General features: G+C 46.3%; 1 protein-coding gene across 1 annotated transcript in view; it reads right to left on the minus strand.

Moving 5' to 3' along the window:
- Nucleotides 1–1,931: 1,931 nt before the first annotated feature.
- TNS3 (tensin 3) overlaps nucleotides 1,932–18,402 on the minus strand; it is a 321,347-nt gene continuing 304,876 nt past the window's right edge. Inside the window, exons 27-31 of the mRNA XM_011946796.1 lie at nucleotides 17,535–17,612; nucleotides 9,278–9,446; nucleotides 5,940–6,008; nucleotides 5,815–5,841; nucleotides 1,932–4,978 (exon numbers count right to left, since the gene is read on the minus strand). Of these exons, the coding sequence (XP_011802186.1) occupies nucleotides 4,834–4,978; nucleotides 5,815–5,841; nucleotides 5,940–6,008; nucleotides 9,278–9,446; nucleotides 17,535–17,612 (488 nt within the window). The 3' untranslated portion in view covers nucleotides 1,932–4,833. The remainder of the gene's footprint in view (nucleotides 4,979–5,814; nucleotides 5,842–5,939; nucleotides 6,009–9,277; nucleotides 9,447–17,534; nucleotides 17,613–18,402) is intronic.

The following is an 18,402-nucleotide window of genomic DNA, read 5'->3' on the forward strand; positions in this document are numbered from 1 at the left end:
ACACAGCTGTGAGGCCTTCCTGGCCTGGTGTGTGTTCTGGTGGGTCCCCTGCCTGTGGGAGATCGAGTGTGTTTCCCAGGTGGGGCTGAGGGGGATCCTGCTCTGGTTTCCCCAGCCCCGCAACCCTGGACTCTCTGAGATGGGACAGAGAGGTTCCCTTTGCCAGATCAATTATTGCAGTGGAGTCCTTATTGCTGCTTCCTCTTCCTGGTCATTTGGATTGGTAATAGACTCTTGCTGACCCTACCGCACTGCTATTTGATCTGTTGCCTCAGGCCAGGCTTCACACTGTGAACTGATTTCTCAGGAATTTAAGGGCCACTTGTGGTTTTTCCACTTACCTTGTCAGTTCAACAGCCCTGCTGTCCAAATGTGTCCAGATCTCACCAATCCCTGCATCACAAAATATCCCTTCCCTGTCCAGGCCCTAAGTCTACCTGGAAAACTCCAATTCATCCTCTGAGACCAGCCCAAATGCCCCTGGCCTGTGAAGTGTGATCCCCAAAGCCATCGGGCAGGCAACCTATCTCCCTGGGGACAAAATGAGACACAGAAGCACAACTGAGCTGCGGACCTCCTGTCCCCCAGCGGGCAGATCCAAAGTGTTCATTACACAATATATCAATGACCCCCAAAGTGGGCGGACCAAGGTGCCCACCACATAATAGGGCGACCCCCAGTAGGTAAGGCCAGACCCAGGTATGCATTAGGTAACAGATTGCTGGGAGATGAATGGGGGACCCATAACCTCCTCCTGCAGCAAGTGGCAGGGGCCTGTCCAGCTGAGGTCTCGTGGCCACTGGGTCTCTCCAACAGTCCCCAGGGCTGGCTCTGGTCGGGAACCTAGGGACATGCGCACACCGTACGGAGCCAGTAATTGTAACAAGTATGGTGTTCTTGGAAAGTGCACTCCCTAGGCTACAGTGAAATCAATGCCCTATCCACCTTTCCACCTTGTGACATTGGTCGAAGGTCTGGGAAACGACTGGATTCCAAGACTCACTGGGAGCTTCTTGTTGGACAAGATTTAACCACCCACCCTCTCTTCTGCTCCAAAGCAGTAACACCAGGACCATTTCAAGTTCACTCTCCCAACATAGCTGGGTGAAATATCTCCTCTGTGTCACCTCAGAGTGGAAAGCTAGAGTCTCTGGAGGCTGATCATGCAGGCAGAAAACTGTGCACCAGGTGGCAGGGGATGGCAGCTAACTGCAATCTTTATCTGTCCATAACCAAATGAGCCTAAAGCATTGCTTCTTTTCTGATTTGCATCTGAGGGAACGAGGTTAGATGAGGTACCGTGTCCCGTCACCTCACTCAGGAGGGAGGGGACAGGCCCAAGAGGGCAGAGAGTCAGTAGAAAAGGGCAAACTCCCTTGAGGTGGGGAGGGAGGAGCCTTGGCTGGGGGAACAGAAGAGGTGGGTGACACTGGCTGTCTCCAGAATCTGTTGATGTGCAAGTGAATCCACCAGAGTTTCAATATTCAGTTTTAGTGCCCACTTGAATAGACACTGGGAGGTCCCTCAGGAGGCGGCCCACTTCAGGGGTGTGTTCCTGCAGCCAGTGTGTGTGTAGGGGTACTCACAGCAACATCGAAAACATGTCAGGACCCATTATCAACACTGCATTGTGGTTAATCTTCAAAAATCTTCGAATATAACATTTCAAAGGTCTCTGGGCAGAAATCTTAATATATTCTTGAAGGCAAAACATTTGTGACTTTATAACTGAATCCACTGATTGTAAACACACACACATTCATGAACGAGCACACACGCAGATGCACAGACACATGTGCACAGAGATACATCTGTGCAAGCACATGCACACGTGTGCAGAGACACATACATAGAAGTGCACACATGCACACACACACGTGCAAACACACACAAATGTCCTTCAGGGCACACAAATACCATCTCACGGAGGCTTACCAAGTTCATAATTTTATTATACTCTGAATAGAGATGATATTTAAAGAGCAGAGAAAATGACTATACAAAGGATTTATAGAACATTCATTTACATACTGGATATATTCTTTACAGTATCAGAAAAGTAAAAATATGCACTAACAAGTAAGGCAGAGAAGACGACGTTACAAAGTATTTGATGCTGAGGATAAATGCACGGTGACTTTTAACATGGCTATAGCTTAACACTGGAGGAATACAACAATACGTTTTCTTACTGAGTAGTTAGTAGGACCCTGGCTATAACATGCGTTGGGCACATGAGTTCGTGAACTCTCCACATTTGCTCCCCAGGGCAGTATGCGCCTGTCCAGCGGGAGCCCTGGAGGCAAAATGCCTGGAAGTGTTCCTTTTCCTGTGGCCCTAGAGCCGGTGTCCACGGTGGGGGCTCTCTCACGGTTTCTGAGCCCACAGTACAATCTGTGATGACACACAGCTTGTTCTGTTTAATGCACATGTAACACAAAAGGAAGAAATAAACTTCCTATACCAGCTCTTCAGAAATCGTGGAAACTTGCTGCCTTTGGTTCCTCAGAAGGAGCTATCTGCTTGGAGCAAATTCCCTGATGCCCTTGACCACGTTTACTTCGTGTAAAAATCACACCTGGCCAATGAGTTCAAAAAGCATGTTTGCACGGCTTCCTGGATGCCGTCGAGGCATGGCTTCACGGGGGCCATCGCGGGCACCCCAGTATCTCTGTGATTCCCTGGCAGGCTGTTTCTCAATACTGAGACCCTCGTTTGCTCTGATTTCTAAATGAGCTCTCTCATCCTTCATCAGAAGGATAAGGGACCTGGCCTGCACTCTTTGGGTTAAACATGGGTAGGGACCATTTCAGGATGAGGACCTCTTGGGAAAAGTACAAACCTCTGCTCCCCGTGGCCACATTCCTGCAGTGGATGAAAAACCGAGATGCTAGAAGCCTCTGCCAAAGACGTAAGGCTCAACAAGAGGATCTGCTGAAAATGCCAGCATCTCCTGACAGTCATGCCACCACACATTAGAGAAGGAGGTCCACAATGACCAAGGCAAACATTTGGCACAGAAATGAGGCACTTGGTTTGGTGCATCAATAGGAGCTAAAAAGTGGAATGGTCCACCTGCTTTCACACACGCACACACACACACGCACGTACACACGCACACACAACATCCACTGTGATTTGGCTGCTTCCAGCTCTGCCTGTTGCTAAGTTTTCCTCGGCCCCTCACTTTAAAGCAGAGTTCACAAAGCACACTTCCAAACCCCAGCTCCCTGACAGGAGCCTGTGACACCAGTGTGGCCTAAGACTGGGGACTTGACTTTTGAAAGCAGAGGGAATTTCTGGCTGGATTGCAATCAGGACAGTCAGCGTGCCTGCAGAGCACCTGCGCTGCGAGAGGACAGGGCTGAGGCCTTATTCCGATGTGGCCCAGCCCCATCTCTCACTCTGGGGATGTTCCAGGGTCACAAATTCCCCCAAACCTTTGACCACGGACAGGTTCAAGCAAGAAAACCAGGGCTGGAATGTTGAAATAAGCCTGAAATACACTTGATTCAGTGGCTTAGATGATGGCAAACAGTGGCACTCAAAAATAGCTTATCAGTACCGGGGTTTCTTCTCTTTCTCCTCATCCTCCGTTCTGCTCACACATGCCACAACCACACAGCGTCCCCAGCAAGAACCCCAGGGTGGCAAGGAGGAGCACGAAGAAGGCTGATAAATGCAGGGGAACTTCAGGTCGTGCAGTGTCCGGCCTGAAGATCATTGAAAAGCCCGTGTGGGGGATGCTGAGTTTAAATCCAGGTGTTTCCCATCCCTCCTGGACTCTCCATCAGAAAGGAAGTCATCCACAACCAGGGAAAAACATTCCAATGAGTAAAACATCAGGGTAGGCTGCTTGAGGCAAAGCCACCTTTGGGCGGCACTGCACATGGGAGACCCACAGTCCACCGCACACACTTTCGGTGGCCAGGGGCCTATGGTGCATCCTACGTGGGGACAAGCCTCGCAAAATCACAGCTTGGCAGGCTGCAGCATTCGACACTGGTACAGTATAGCAATGGCAAATTATCATAAATAATTTGGCATAAGTAAAATATAAATTACACAGAAATGATATCTTTGTTCCTTCTTCTCATTTCTCCTCTCAGGGTCCTCACAGGCTCTCCCCAGCCCAGCTCACCCAGCTCGCCACAGGTGAGTAGGAGGCACGGAGCACTCACCATGGTGGGGTGGGGTGGGGTCTCTAATATGGCCATTTCTTCCCACCACCCTCATCCTCACAGCCCATCACAAAGGCCCCTCGTTTTAAGCCCCGCTGTACTCCAGAAGGGCTTGACTTGCACAAACCTTCATCAAACATACGCCCCCTTCTCAGTTTCATTAGCATCTCCACCTTGGGAAGACCAAGGTGAGGGAAACTCCTGGCCTCGGGTGCAGCTGGACAGAAGTGCCCATGCCAACGGGCGAAGCATGGCAGTCACTTGTCACCTCTCCCTCAAGGGCTGGGGATTCCTCATCCCCCAGAATGCTGGTGTGCCAGGGATGTGGGGACCACCTCGTGTTCTGTGCTGTTTCCTTGCATGTCCCTTTCCCATGGGGACCCTAGGGGGTGGGGTGCACCCATGCCCAGCTTCTTCTACCCAAAAAACATATGGCTACAGACATGTGTCAGGCAAGTCAGTTTCAGGAAAGGTCAATTCACGGTGATGATGTTTGTTCTTGTTTTTGTAGAGCTGGAAGATCCTCTTTCCCCTCATGGGCCTGAAATGTCAGGGTTACTAGTTTGGTAAAAAGTGGGGGCCCCACCCTCACCCCACAGCTGTCTCCAGGGCTTTGAGAGGCATCGGTGGATCCAGGGTGGGAGGTGGGCTCTTAGACCTTCTTTGGGGAGCCAATCATGACCTTTGATACGAAGTTGACGATGGCGCTGGCAGGCTGCTCAGGGTCATGCTCTGCAAACAGGTGGCACACATTATCTGTGGCACTGCCCTGCTTCCGGGCCACGAATCCAAAGACTCTGCCAAAGGAAAGTCCAGTTAGAGTGGTCAGTGTCCCACAAGGTACCAAGCTTCTACTTCCTCCAGCTGCCAGCGGCACAGTCAGGAGGAATTTTAAGTGGCATCTATCAAAAATCTACCAAATGCTCAGCACCCTGCTGGCCACCTGTTCATGCACTTTACCTCCAGCCATCAAAGACGCCTGTAATCCCAGCTACTTAGGAGGCTGAGGTGGGAGAATCGCTTGAACCCAGGAAGAGGTTGCAGTGAGCCAAGATCACGCCACTGCACTCCAGCCTGGGCAACAAAAGCGAAACTCTGTCTCAAAAAAAAAAAAAAAGTTTTGGATTCACAAAACTCTGTCTCAAAAAAAAAAAAAAAAAGATAAAAAAGAAAAGAAAAAAGAGGGACCTCTAACAGCTGCCTGGACTGGCTGTGGAGCAACAGTGTGATGAAGGCCCTACTCCCTTGTATTTGGTAAATTTGGAACACCCGCTTCATCCACACGCCTGCACACAGGGAGCAGTTCCTTCTAGCTGTGCAGACCTCAGCACTGCTTAGCCCATGCATTCCCAAATGGCCAAAAATGCTGTGCCATCCGTCTCCCTGTATCTATGCTACAGTGTCATATGACACATGTAAATACTGCACATTCAGCCAACAGCCGGCAGAAAAGTTAATGGCATCCAGATCCTTGTCCATAATGACAACACTTTTACTTCCTTCTTTTTTAAAAGAAATTGGCATGGTGTAGTCATTTTCTTATAAGGCACCCCCTATGAAAATCTGGAATTCAACTTTAGAGTATAACTGTAGACAAGGAGAGCATGTAAAGAAATCCCTCCCAGCAACTTACTTTGAGGAAGGGCCATCTTTGATCCACCTTGCAAATTAAAGAGAAAAAGAGAGTCAGGTTAATGTTTTAAAGTAAAAGATAGAATTGAGTATACTCCTTGCTCAATAAAAATGCAAATTTCTTACTTCCTGTCTTGTGGATCCAAGGCACAGAAAATCACACTGTTCACGGGGTAATGCCTCCGGAAGAAGAGCCTGTTGGGACACAGGGGAGAGAGGATGGCTCCTGTTACTAGGGCTTTTGGGTGATGGCGGATGCACTGGGCAGGCTCTCCCATACATGAAGATTCTTCCAGCAGAAAACGTTTTATACTTTTACTCATCACTTGGAGAGAAGAAAGTGTGTGCTCATTCAAAGTCAACAGATGCCATGAAGTTGGGCAGAACAGTTGTTACCAGTAGACGGAAGCACCACACAGGCTGAAACTGTCAGCCGTGTGGAAGGCAGGAATCGGGTCAAGAAGCCCTACCAGGCCGGGCGCAGTGGCTCACGCTTGTAATCCCAACATCTGGGGAGGCCAAAGCGAGTGGATCACCTGAGGTTAGAAGTTCGAGACCAGCCTGGCCAGCATGGTGAAACCCCGCCTCTACTAAAAATACAAAAATTAGCTGAGCATGGTGACATGTGCCTGTAATTTCAGCTACTTGGGAGGCAGAAACAGGGGAATTGCTTGAACCTGGGAGGCAGAGGTTGCAATGGGCTAAGACCGCTCTACTGCTCTCCAGCTTGGGTGACAGAGTGAGATTCCACCTCAAAAAAAAAAAAAAAAAAAAAAAAGCCCCAACGAACTGGAAAAGCTGGTGGGGTGTAAGATGGACACAAGGAAGCACCTCTGGTCCTGCCAGACACTGCTGGCTGCAAGATCGTGGGGAAACCACTAACAGCCTCCAGCCTCTAAGCCTCAGTTTCCTCACCTGTGAAAAGTGGATCATGATACCAGCCCACTCCTTCCACAGAACAGACACCCAAATCAGATGCAGTCACAGGTCTGAGAGCACTGAGTGAACAGTAAAGTGCTGTGCATGGAACATTCCTTAGGGAAGGACTCCACATGGTCACTGATATGACCCCCATAGAGACACCCTTCCCGGCTCACCTGACAGCCCTTAGTCACTGACATGACCACCTGAGACAACCTCCTCCAGCTCACCTGCCGAGCCCTTCCTTCCAAGAGTGCTATCCACCCAGTCCACATGGTCCCCAGAGGATGCCCATCTCAACACTGCTGTGTCCAGGCCGGGCCAGTCTAGCTGGCTTTGGGGTCAACCCTCTCCTTCTGGGAATGACTCTGCACTGGCACAGGGTAAAGCTCATCTGGAGATGAAGAGAGAGGCCAGGACACAGGCAAGCGCAGAGGCAGAGCCTGGGCGTGCTTCAATTCAAGGTGACCCTGCAGCCACCTGCAGCCCCTCTCAAACAGGTGCCTTTTAAGGCTCATTGTTGGTGAGAAGATCCCCCTTTTGTCCAGAATTAGCCAGTCTGAACTCAAACTTTATCTCTTTCAATACGAAAGATCTGAACTGATGTGGACATGACCCATCTCCAGGCAGTATAAAGAATACAGGGAAACTAAAGAGACACAGAAAAAAGACACCTCTGACAAGGGCACATAGAACAGATCCTGTGAAGAAAGAACAGATCTTCCAAGGGCAGTGGGAAGGAGGGAACAGTCAACATTGTGAGGGTCCTTAAGGAGCCCAACCCTGACCCTGTGTCTACCATGTCGCCAAGCTATGCCTCCAGACCGTGAGTCCACCATGCAGCCTAGCCATGTCCCTGATGCTGACCCTCAGTCCACTAGGCAGTCTAGCCATACTCCTGACTGTAAGCCTGAGTCCACCAAGCAGCCTGGCCATGTCCTGAGCCTGACCCTGAGCCCTCCAGGTAGCTGATCCACACCCCGGAGCCTAAGTCCACCATGTAGCTCAGCTATGCCCCTGACACTGACTCTTGAGTCCACTGTGCAGCTGGGCCACACCCAATGGGAACCCCGAGTGAGTCATGTAGCCGAGCCATGCCCCTGACCCTGAGTCCACCATGTAGCTGAGCTATGCCTGACACTGACCCTGATTCCACCATGCAGCTAAGCCATGCCCAACTGGGACCCTGAGTGAGCCATGCAGCTGAGCCATGCCCCTGACGCTGAGTCCACCATGCAGATGAACCATGCCCCTGACCCTGAGTCTACCATAAAGCCAAGGCACAATCCTGACTCTGACCCTGAGTCCACAAAATAGCAAAGCTATGCCCCCTGAACCTGACCGTGAGTCCGCCATACAGCCGTGCAGCTGAGCCTTGCCTCTGACCTTGACCCTGAGAACACAGTGGGGCTGAGCCACACACCTGACCCTGTCCCTGCATGTGCCACACAGGGCACTTGCTGAGTGCCCTTTTCATTTGAGACACTAAACCTTGAAATAGGTATTTTGGTGCAAGATTGAAATATGACAGCATCAAGAATTGGGACCTTGCCCAGGGTTACCTACTGGTCAGTGTCAGGGGCACTGAACGGGTCTGACCAGTAAAACCCATGCTCTGCTTTGTGCTCATTTTTTCCAGCAGGTGAAGGGTGATGAGCAAAACCTGCCTAAACTCATTTATTCCTGAAGCTACGGAGGGGAAGATCCTGCCTTCCACCTCCCAGGTGTTTTGGGCAGATGATGAAAATGTCCTGCGTCTAAGGACATGGACACCACAGAGAGGCATGGGGGCCTTCTGGGGGAGCATCCTGAGAAAGAAGCCAGGCTAGTCTGAGTGTCCCCTGCCAGCCTCTCGGCTGTGATGGCTCCTGCCATCACGCTGCTGCCACAGTTGATGCCAACGTGCCTCCTCAACCACACAACACAGAACAAGTGCATCTGGACTGCTCTGTTCTTAGGCCACAGGCTCCACTCAGGGATGGCATTCTGGAGGGAGGGAGAGAGGAACAGCCCTGTGGCTGCTCTGTTCCATGCTTGTGCTGGGCATTCAGTAAAGGTCCACGTTGAGAACATCGGCTCCAGTGTAACTGGCTCAGTAACAGCTCTGGCCTAAGTCATTTGCAATTGGCCAACGGAAATAGTACATATCAAGGTCATACTCTCACCTGAAAGGAAATGATCCTCTGTTAAAACAATAGGTGCCAAGATCAATGGATTCTGATCATATCAGAGTGTTTTCAAAAAACTGAGTTAAACGATTTTTTACATTTGCAATTATGTGTGTAATTTTAAAACGCCAAATGTCTTTTTATTATTTTACTGATTTCTAAGAAAAATAACCTTCAGAACAAATGCTAATAGTTTCTATGTGGTTCCCAGGATCTATTTAATGAGAGAAAAATGCCTAGACAGGTCCTGGGTGACTCATGACCTCAAGCACGGCTAACGATTTACCTGGATGACTACTCGCACTAGGGAAGAGCAAGAGGAAGGTGACACCCCCGCCCCTGCTGGATGGCTCCTGCCTCCCTCTAGGCACTCACTTCCTCTGATTGTCTGTCAGGGTGATGCCCTGGGCTGACACCTTGAAGTGCACAACCGTGGACACAGGGGGTGGCTCCTGGACCAGGGTGATGCTCAGGGCCTTCTGGATCGCTTGGTGGCCGGTGAGGGACTCCATCTCCACGGAGTTCAAGTACCACACGTTGCAGGCTGGAAGACACCAAGGGAGACACATGTAAGTTGCAACTACTGGGACAGGTGTGTCCTGTTAACACACAGGCAGTTGCTGATGCGCAGACTGTGGATTTATGAACGACTTGCACATGTGACCTGTGCTGGGTGCATGTAGGGCAGATGGCCTTTGCGCCTAATTCTGATAACATGAAAAGTGAGAGCTCCAAGGATGCACTTGCCCCCATGTCAAGGCAGACAATAAGTGAGTTACTGCAGCAAAGCAGACCCGCCTGGTGTGGCTTTGCCTTCCCACCAGCCAGAGGGAGCTTTCTATTTGCCTTGCAGCAGTATTAAACCCTCGTGTCACAGGTGGAGCCCAAGGCACCTTCTCTGGTCTCAGGATGGGTATGGACAACAGTCACATTAGCACAAAACCCAACTACTGTTATAGGTAAGGAGCCCAGAGGCCCCTGAGAAACATCTGTGAGGGAAGCATGTGTCCTGGAATCCTGGTTGCCGAGAGAAGGAATGGTTTGCAGTGAGCTCAGAGAACAGGCTGGAAAGAGCCAAAAGTGGCCCAGCCTTGCCTGTGTCCTGGCTCCCCATGCTGCCAAGGGAGGGCTGTGGATCTTGTCCCTGACCATCTCCTCTTGCGAGAAGAAAAACAACTGGGCTCCATAACAACTCTTCTCTCCCTTCTAGCCTGTGACCCTGCAGTTCAAGTGCATGTGTGACTTCAGGGCATGGGTGAAATTGAGGTGTTCCAAAACATCCAGGCTCAGCCTGAAGCTCATTCATTGAAGGAAACCAGGGCCTCTCTTGCCCAAAGGCTGAGTAGGCTTCCTCCTGAGGAACAGAACTGCCCTCACTCACTCGCCCCCTATCTGCTATATACGAGTCCCTGTAAGTGACCATGTGGATGTCTTAATTCCACGGTTAAAGGCCTCTAAAGTTTCACTTAACAGAAAAAGAGTGCTTCCCCATAGTCTACAGCAACACGTCTCAGCACTCAGATGCACAGTATGTGCTGGGTGGTGCTGTCTCCCTCGGCCATGTCCTCCTTGGGGAGGCAGCCCTGGGGAGCAGCTCCATCTTCTCTTTGCCTTTAAGTCTGACTTTTCAGAACCAGCAAGGGTCATGCCTATTGGTAGGTGGTTTGACGGGTGTTTGACAGGTGCACAGACAGATGTGCTGGCAGGTATGTTGGAAGATGTTCTGGCAGATATGTTGGCAGGTGCACTGGAAGGTGCGCTGGCAGGTGGTTTGACAGGTGTGCTGCAGGGGGCACTGACACACAAGACCACAGATAGGCTAGGATGTCCCTGGGTGTCACAGTGCAGGGCGACTTATGAGTTGCTGGACCATCCTTTCTCTCCACAGCAAAGGCCACAGTGTTTACAGCTGGAGACACTCTGAGGAACTGAGCCCACTATTTTTGATGATCATTTAGTGATATGGTTTGGCTGTGTCCCCACCCAAATCTCATCTTGAATTGTAGCTCTCATAATACCCAAATGTGGTGGGAGCAACTTGGTGTGAGGTAATTGAATCATGGGGCGGGTTTTTCCCATGCTGTTCTCATGAGAGTGAGTAAGTCTCATGAGATCTGACGGTTTTATAAAGGGCAGCTCCGCTGCACGTACTCTCTTGCCTGCCACCATGTAAGATGTGCCTTTGCTCTTCCTTCACCTTCTACCATGATCATGAGGCCTCCTCAGTCAAGTGAAACTGTGAGTCCATTAAACCTCTTTTTGTTTATAAATTACCCAGTCTCGGATGTGTCTGTATTAGCATCATGAGAACAGATAAGTATACTTGGCAATATTTCTCAGGTGGATCTGAAATGCCTATAAGTAACCCAGAGGTCCCACTCCTGAGGAGATTGAGAAAGGAAATATTCTATAATCACATGAGATAGTTAACCTGCAGGGAAAGACATTTGTGCCACATATTCATTATAGTGGGAAAAACCAGAAACACATCAGAAATGAGAGAGGGGTAAAATTAGCCCCCTTGGGGGAATACCAAGCAACCAGCAAGCAGTAACCAGGAAAATCACACGGCGGCATGGAAAGACGTCATCAGCAATCAGCAGGGAGAGCAGAATAAAAACCACGTCTGCTATGATTAGAACGGGAAAATGAAAAGCATGTGTGCATACAGATAGGAGCTGTGAGAGAGCCTGGAGAATTCAAAAACAGAATTCATGAAAGGGACAGTCCGCCTTTGATTTTATTAGCATTACTGTCATGTTGATCATGCAGTTACGAAAGAGAGAAAAAAGGGGAAATTTTGACCTAACTACTAGGAAAATTCCACAAAATTGGCACAATCTCAATCAGTTCACACAGAACCACAGCTGCCACAACCCAGACCCATGCTCTCTTGAAGGAGTCACAGATGGCTTTCTGATGAGGAGTAGTCTTGCTGGCGAGAGTTTGGTAGGAATCTGCTGTTTGGGGAATCTCTCTCCCCAAATGCAGGAGCTATGTCATCATTCCTCAAAGCAGAGAAGAAAATGCTGCCACTAGGGAGCCTGTTCTATGGAGCACACAGCAGCCAACTGACACCAAGTGCCCCAAAGCCTCTCTCCAGCAGAGAACAGGCATGCCTGTGCCTGCCTGTGATTGTCCAACCGCACCTGGCCCAAGACCATCCAATGCCACTTGACAAATGCTCTTGGCCAGAGGTGAAGATTCAGTGCCCAGTGAGAGTTACCAGGAAGGCATCCACCAGACCCATGAAACAGAGCTCTGCCCATTGCTAGGCTACTCTGAGAAAGGGACTTGATAACACAGAACAAAAGTCTGAGGCCCACATGTGGGAATTTTTCCTAAGGCAACACTCCAGAATTCAGAAAAAGAAATAATGCAGAAAGATGGTCCTCTAAGCATTGTCTGTGGTATTAAAAATTAGAAACATGCTAAATGAACATCCATAAGGAGGTGAATTATGTGATGGACCATTGTGTAGCCATGGAAAAATGAGACCTGCATTATGTTTTAAAAACCAACTTATTATGCTAAGAGAAGAGAAAAGAATTGTACATGCAGCATGATCCCAAGTACAAGAAAAAAGGCAGTATAGGATTGGATCTGGTTGACATCAGGAGTGGTCTTTGGGCCAGAGAACACTGTACCTGCTGTCTACCCTTCCTTCCAACATTCAGGGGCTGCATAGGGGCAACAGATCTATGAGTAATTCATTTTTCCTTTCCTTTTATTTTACATTTTTAAAACTTAAAGAACATATATGACTTTATTTTAAAAAGTATACCTATCATATGCTTAAAAATGCAATCACAACATTTCTGGGAAATCTGTTAGAAGTCTACTAAAAAGAAATAAGTCTTTCTTTTCAGGATTGTATTATATTCCTCTGCTTCAACAACAAACAATTAAGAAGCGAGGCTTAAATCACAAATAGAAATTGTTTTAGAGATTGGAACAAAGGCATAATGGCCTTAGTATCAAAAAAAGGGATTAAACTGGAGAGAATTAAAAGTTTATTCCTATCTTTGTGAGCTGTCTGACTGCTAATTTTTCTGAGTTTCGGCTTCCTGAATCTTTATAATGGGAAAATTGGACATGATCATTTCAAAGAACATTGCATATCCAGGAGTCTAGGACTCTAAGTGAATTAGGAAAACAGATGAAGTTCAGTTTAGGAAAGAAAACCCACTAAACTGCTGGAAGGTCATCAGAGATTGCAATAGTTCTACTATCTTGCTGCAGTGCTTATTCTGCACTGATTCTAAACATCTGCAGCCAATCCTCCAGGTAAAGACGACACCAACTGAGGACTGGTGACTGTGACAGCCTCACTCTTCTGGTGACATATCTGCTGTCCTGGTTCCATGACTTGGAACCTGGGTTAATGTAATGGACAGCAGACATTTGCAGCTCTCAATGTGTTTTAGAAATAAGATTTTTAAAGGAAAGAAGCTCAAGGCAGTCATAATTTAAGCTTCATATAGAAATGCCCAACTCAGATGATCAGATACAAACTCAACGTTCTGAATGAAGTCTTGACTCTAAGAAGACCCACCCTTTAAAAAAAATTGGAGTTATCGATACATTTCAATGTAATTTTAAAAGATGGAAAAGTGTACTTAAAAATAAGTCAGGATAGAAGAGAAAGTTTTAATATCTAAAAACAAGTGCTATCAGGATGCACTGTTATGATCAACTAAATTCATTCAATTCATTTATTAATTCCACACTTGCTGGGTGAATGCAGGATAACTAGGAAGTTAAAGGAGAAAAATGAAATTGCGTGTCCCCTGGTGCTACCATATTGGGCTGAATGGGCAGGGCTGTGTCCCTGAGACGATATGGGCATGGCTAGACGTGGGAGCTGAACGCCAGGCCTAGATCTGCCGTTCAGGAGCCAGAGCTGCCACCTTGGGTCCTCTGTCTATGACACAGGATGACAGGACACTACACCCACACGCCTTGTGGGTGAAGGGGAGGAGCCAATAAGCTGGGCAGGACAAGTGCTCTGTGCCTGTTGCTATCACTGTTCTTCTGCGCTTTCTTGAACACTGACAATGCATAAGTTGTGATTTAAAAACCATTAATTAAAGGTTTTCAAAATTTCAAAGACATTCTTAAAAGGTGCAACTGAAACAAATAAATCCATCAGCGTGGATCTGGTTTCGTAGCCCTCTCTCCTCAGTTGAGAGTGAGTGAGCTGCTCATCAGAGAGGTCTATAGTAAATTCCTGCATCCTCCTGGGCACTTCACTGGGACCCACAGACAGGGTCCACTGTTACTTTAACAGAAGAAAGCTAAGAATCATGATGGGCTCCAGGGAAACAGACTTAAACAGATTTAGGGGCTGTGGCCCAGGACCAGCCCAGGCCCAAAGGTGAGATCTAGATCTCACAAGGGAAAGGGCAAGGCTGGCTTCCCAGGAAAGACCATTTCTCTTGGGCCAGAAAAATGCTCCCAAGGCATTTTCAATGTCCTATTCATTTAATCTTTTCAACAGCTATGTGTGGAAATATTATTATCCCCACTGACCAGATACAAACCTCAGGTCTGCAAAGCTAAGTGATTTGACAGAGATCAAAATCCTGAGTGGCAGAACATGGCCGGAAACCCATGACCACAGCTACACTTCATTTTGGAGCTTCGAGCTTTAGCACACTTGCAATTTGGGGCAAGCTATTTTCACCTTTATTTTGGCCACAGGTAACTTATTCTATAAGGAGAGTCTAAAATGACTTAAACACTATAATTCCATTCAAAGCAAAGTAATTTTACTTTAGCTAGGTAACAGACACAGTGATGTATAAGTTTACAGAGAAAAGCTACATAGAAAAATAATACAAATTATAGAGGAAATAAGAAAATACCTATATATTTCATATACCTTTATTGTGGAGTTACACCTGTAAACTACTCTGCAGTTATGAGGTACAGAATGGAGGTATTTCTAGTCCAATCTTCTGCCAGACTCAGAAATCCCATCCCCAACATTTCTTACAGTAAACACCTACCTTGAGCGAAAAACTTCCAATGGTTTTGAAACTCAAGGTTTGAAAGTCAGCAGGTCCCACTGTCCTCTCTAGCTGTGTCCCTCCCTCATGGCCACAGAACCACAAGAGCCCTATGGTGTGTGGTTTGTTTACAGCCTTCTTAAACTGGGGCCACTAGGACTGCATCTAATGCTGCAAAAGTAACCTGGCCTGGAACGAATAAGCAATTACAGAAAGATTGCTGGATATAAGCTTAATGTACAAATGGTCAATTGTTTTCCTACAGACCAGCAATAAACAAGTGAAATTTGAAATTAAATACACAATACTATTTACAGTAGCACTTCCCAAAAACTACTTACATTTAAATCTAACAAACTACAGACAAAGTCTATATGAGGAACACTATAAAACTCTGAAGAAAGATACAAAAAACTAAATAAATGGAGAGATATTCCATATTCATGGATAGGACTCAACTTTTGTCAAGATATCAGTTCTTCCTAACTTCATCTATAGATTCAACACAATCTCAATAAAAATCCCAGCAAGTTATTTTATGTATACTGACAAAGTGACTCTACAGTTAATACAGAAAGGCAAAAGACCAAAAATAGCAAACACAATATTGAAAGAGAAGAGCAAAGTTGGAGGACTGACATTATTTGACTTCCAGGATTACTATAAAGCTAAAGCAATCAAGAAAATGTGATATTGGTGAAAGAACAAATAGGTCAATTAAAGAACTCGAAAGTAGACCCACGTGAATACAGTTAACTGATATTAGACAAAATAGCAAAGGCAATACAACTGCAAAAAGACCGATTTTTTAACTGGTGGTACAGAAGCAACTGGACATCTGCAGGCAAAAAAATAAAAAATGAATCAAGACACAGACCTTACCTCCTTCACAAAAATTAACTTAAAATGGATCATAGACTTAAAGGTAAAATTTGAAACTATAAAATCTAGCTGGCCTTGGGTTTGGTGGTGAATGTTAAGATACAATACCAAAGTCACAATCCATAAAATAAGAAATCAATAAACTGGATTTTATTAAAATTAAAAATTTCTGCTCTGTAAAAGAATGAAAAGGCAAGCCATGAAATGGAAGAAAATATTTTCAAAAGGTCTGTCAGGTAAAGGAGTAGTGTCTAAAACACACAAATAACTCCTAAAATTTAACAATAAGATAACAAAAACCCAATTAAACAAACAAGCCAAAGGCCTCTATGGACACCTCACCAAAGAAGATACACAGATGGTAAATAAGCATCTGAAAAGGCGCTCCACATCGTAAGTCATCAGAAACAATGAGATACCACTACGTTACTATTAGAAAGGCCACAATCCAGAATACTGGCAACACCAAATTCTGGTGAGGATGTGGGGCAACAAGAACTCACATTCATTGCTAGTGGGAATGCAAAACGGGAGAGCCACATTGGAAGACAGTTTGCCTGTACCTTATAAAACTAAACACACTCTTACCATACAATCCAAGAATGCGCTCCTTGGTATCTACCCACAGGAGCTGAAAACGCATATCCACTCAAAAACCTGCACATAGGTGTTTACAGCAGCTTTATTCATTACTGCCAAAACCTGAAAGCACCCACAATGTCCTTTAGTAGGTGAATGGGTTACCGAACTGGTACACCCAGACAATAAAATACTCACTGATAAAAAAAAAAAAAATATGAGCTATCAAGCCATAAAAACACATGGAGGAAACTTAAATGCATATTACTAAGTGAAAGGAGCCAGCCTCAAAAGGCTATGAACTGTATGGTTTCAACTATATGACAATACTGGAAAAGTTGAAAACATAGAGACAATAAAAAGATGAGCTGTTGCCTGGGGTTGGTGGGGGAGAGAGGACGAACAGAAAGAGCACAGAGGATTTTGAGGGCAATCAAACTATTCACTATGATACTGTAACAGCGATTACCTGTCATTATGGATTTGTCCAGACCCACAGAATGCATGACATCAAGGTGAACCTAAATATCAAGTCCCTGAACTAGGGACTCAGGCTGTGTTAATGCAGGTTCATCAACTCTAACATGTGCACCACTTTGCTGGGGGATGTTGACAGCAGGGAGGCTGTGCGTGTATAGGTGTATCTCTATACCTTCTTCTCCATTTTGCTGTGAATCTGTCACTGCTCTAAAAAGGAAACTCTATGAACACATTTTTTTAAAAGTGACCTGTTCTCTCTGGCGAGCTGGTTCTTGGTTGTTGCATGTCTCACTGGGGTTGCTGGCAGTGTGGGTCAAATTGTTGACTCATGTCAAGTGACTTGTTGAGTCATGTCTCTGGAACATTTTAAATTTACAGCTGCCGAGACAGGTCACCCACATCCTGTCTTACTATATTTTCCCCCAAACTAATTCCAGGGCTTGACATTTATTCCACTGAATTTAGTCTTGCTTGAGTTAGACCGGCTCATGAAGCCCTTGTTGATGTCCCAAAAACTGAACTCCACCCAGCTCTGTGCAAGCTTCTATAAAAGGAAACCTCTTTCAAGGCTCACAGAAAAGAAAGGAAACCTGAATACTGAAAGTGCAAAAGGAAGTTGTGTCGGTGAGTCCTTTTTCTCCCCAGTCACCAGATGTAGAAACGGAGCTACATTTACTGACCTGCCCCCTGCTTCAACAGCTCAGCTGCTGAATTGGCTGCTGTTTGGGGAGAATTTTCTGCTATTTCCTCCAATGGATCTGTAGGAAGGGGCAAGAAAATATAGAAATGAGTCCTGCTCCTGACCAAGAATCCTCATGGCAAAGTTAGACAAATTGATGACAGAATTCCCAGATGGTGACATGCAATGGTTTTGCAGAGTCAAGAGTCTCTTTGGGACAATAATCCGGCCCACAGAAACCATGATCACAATCTGAACAAAAGTAGAGATGAAAAGGCCTAACAAAATATTTTTCTAATCACTGCATTAGTCATATGAATAATGACACTTTGAAAGGTAAATCACATTTACCTGTCTGTGTATTAAGTGAGACCATTTTTATGTGAAGTTGTGACTGCTTAGGAAAGTGGGACATACGGTCACATCGCCCTGACATGCTGTGGGTGCTATTTAATTTTATTAAGGATATTGTTCAACAAACATAAAAGTAAAAAGAACAGTGCATCCATCGTCTAAGTTCAACAACATCAACCTTTTGCCCATTTTGTAGAAATGTAAAAATTAAATGTCAATGACACTGAAGCCTTCTTTGTCTGAGGGTTTTATATTTTTAAGCTACAGAATCTTTGCTCTATAGAAATCTTTCATCAAAATCCATGAAGTAAAGCTATCTGGGAGCTGTCAGTGAAGCAGAATCTCCTCTTCTCTCCTTGATTTGGGTGAACTCATTGGCCTTTTCTTGGGTTCAACCACGAGAATACAAAAAAACTTCCAGTCTTATTATTTTTCTCAGTGGATCTTTATGGATCTCTAAAACCGGTGGCCTTGACTGCAGACAATCTACATAGAGCCAGACTAGCACTGAGGAC

This window comes from Colobus angolensis, unplaced genomic scaffold (genome assembly GCF_000951035.1).
Source record: "Colobus angolensis palliatus isolate OR3802 unplaced genomic scaffold, Cang.pa_1.0 Scaffold253, whole genome shotgun sequence".
Lineage (NCBI taxonomy): Eukaryota > Metazoa > Chordata > Mammalia > Primates > Cercopithecidae > Colobus > Colobus angolensis.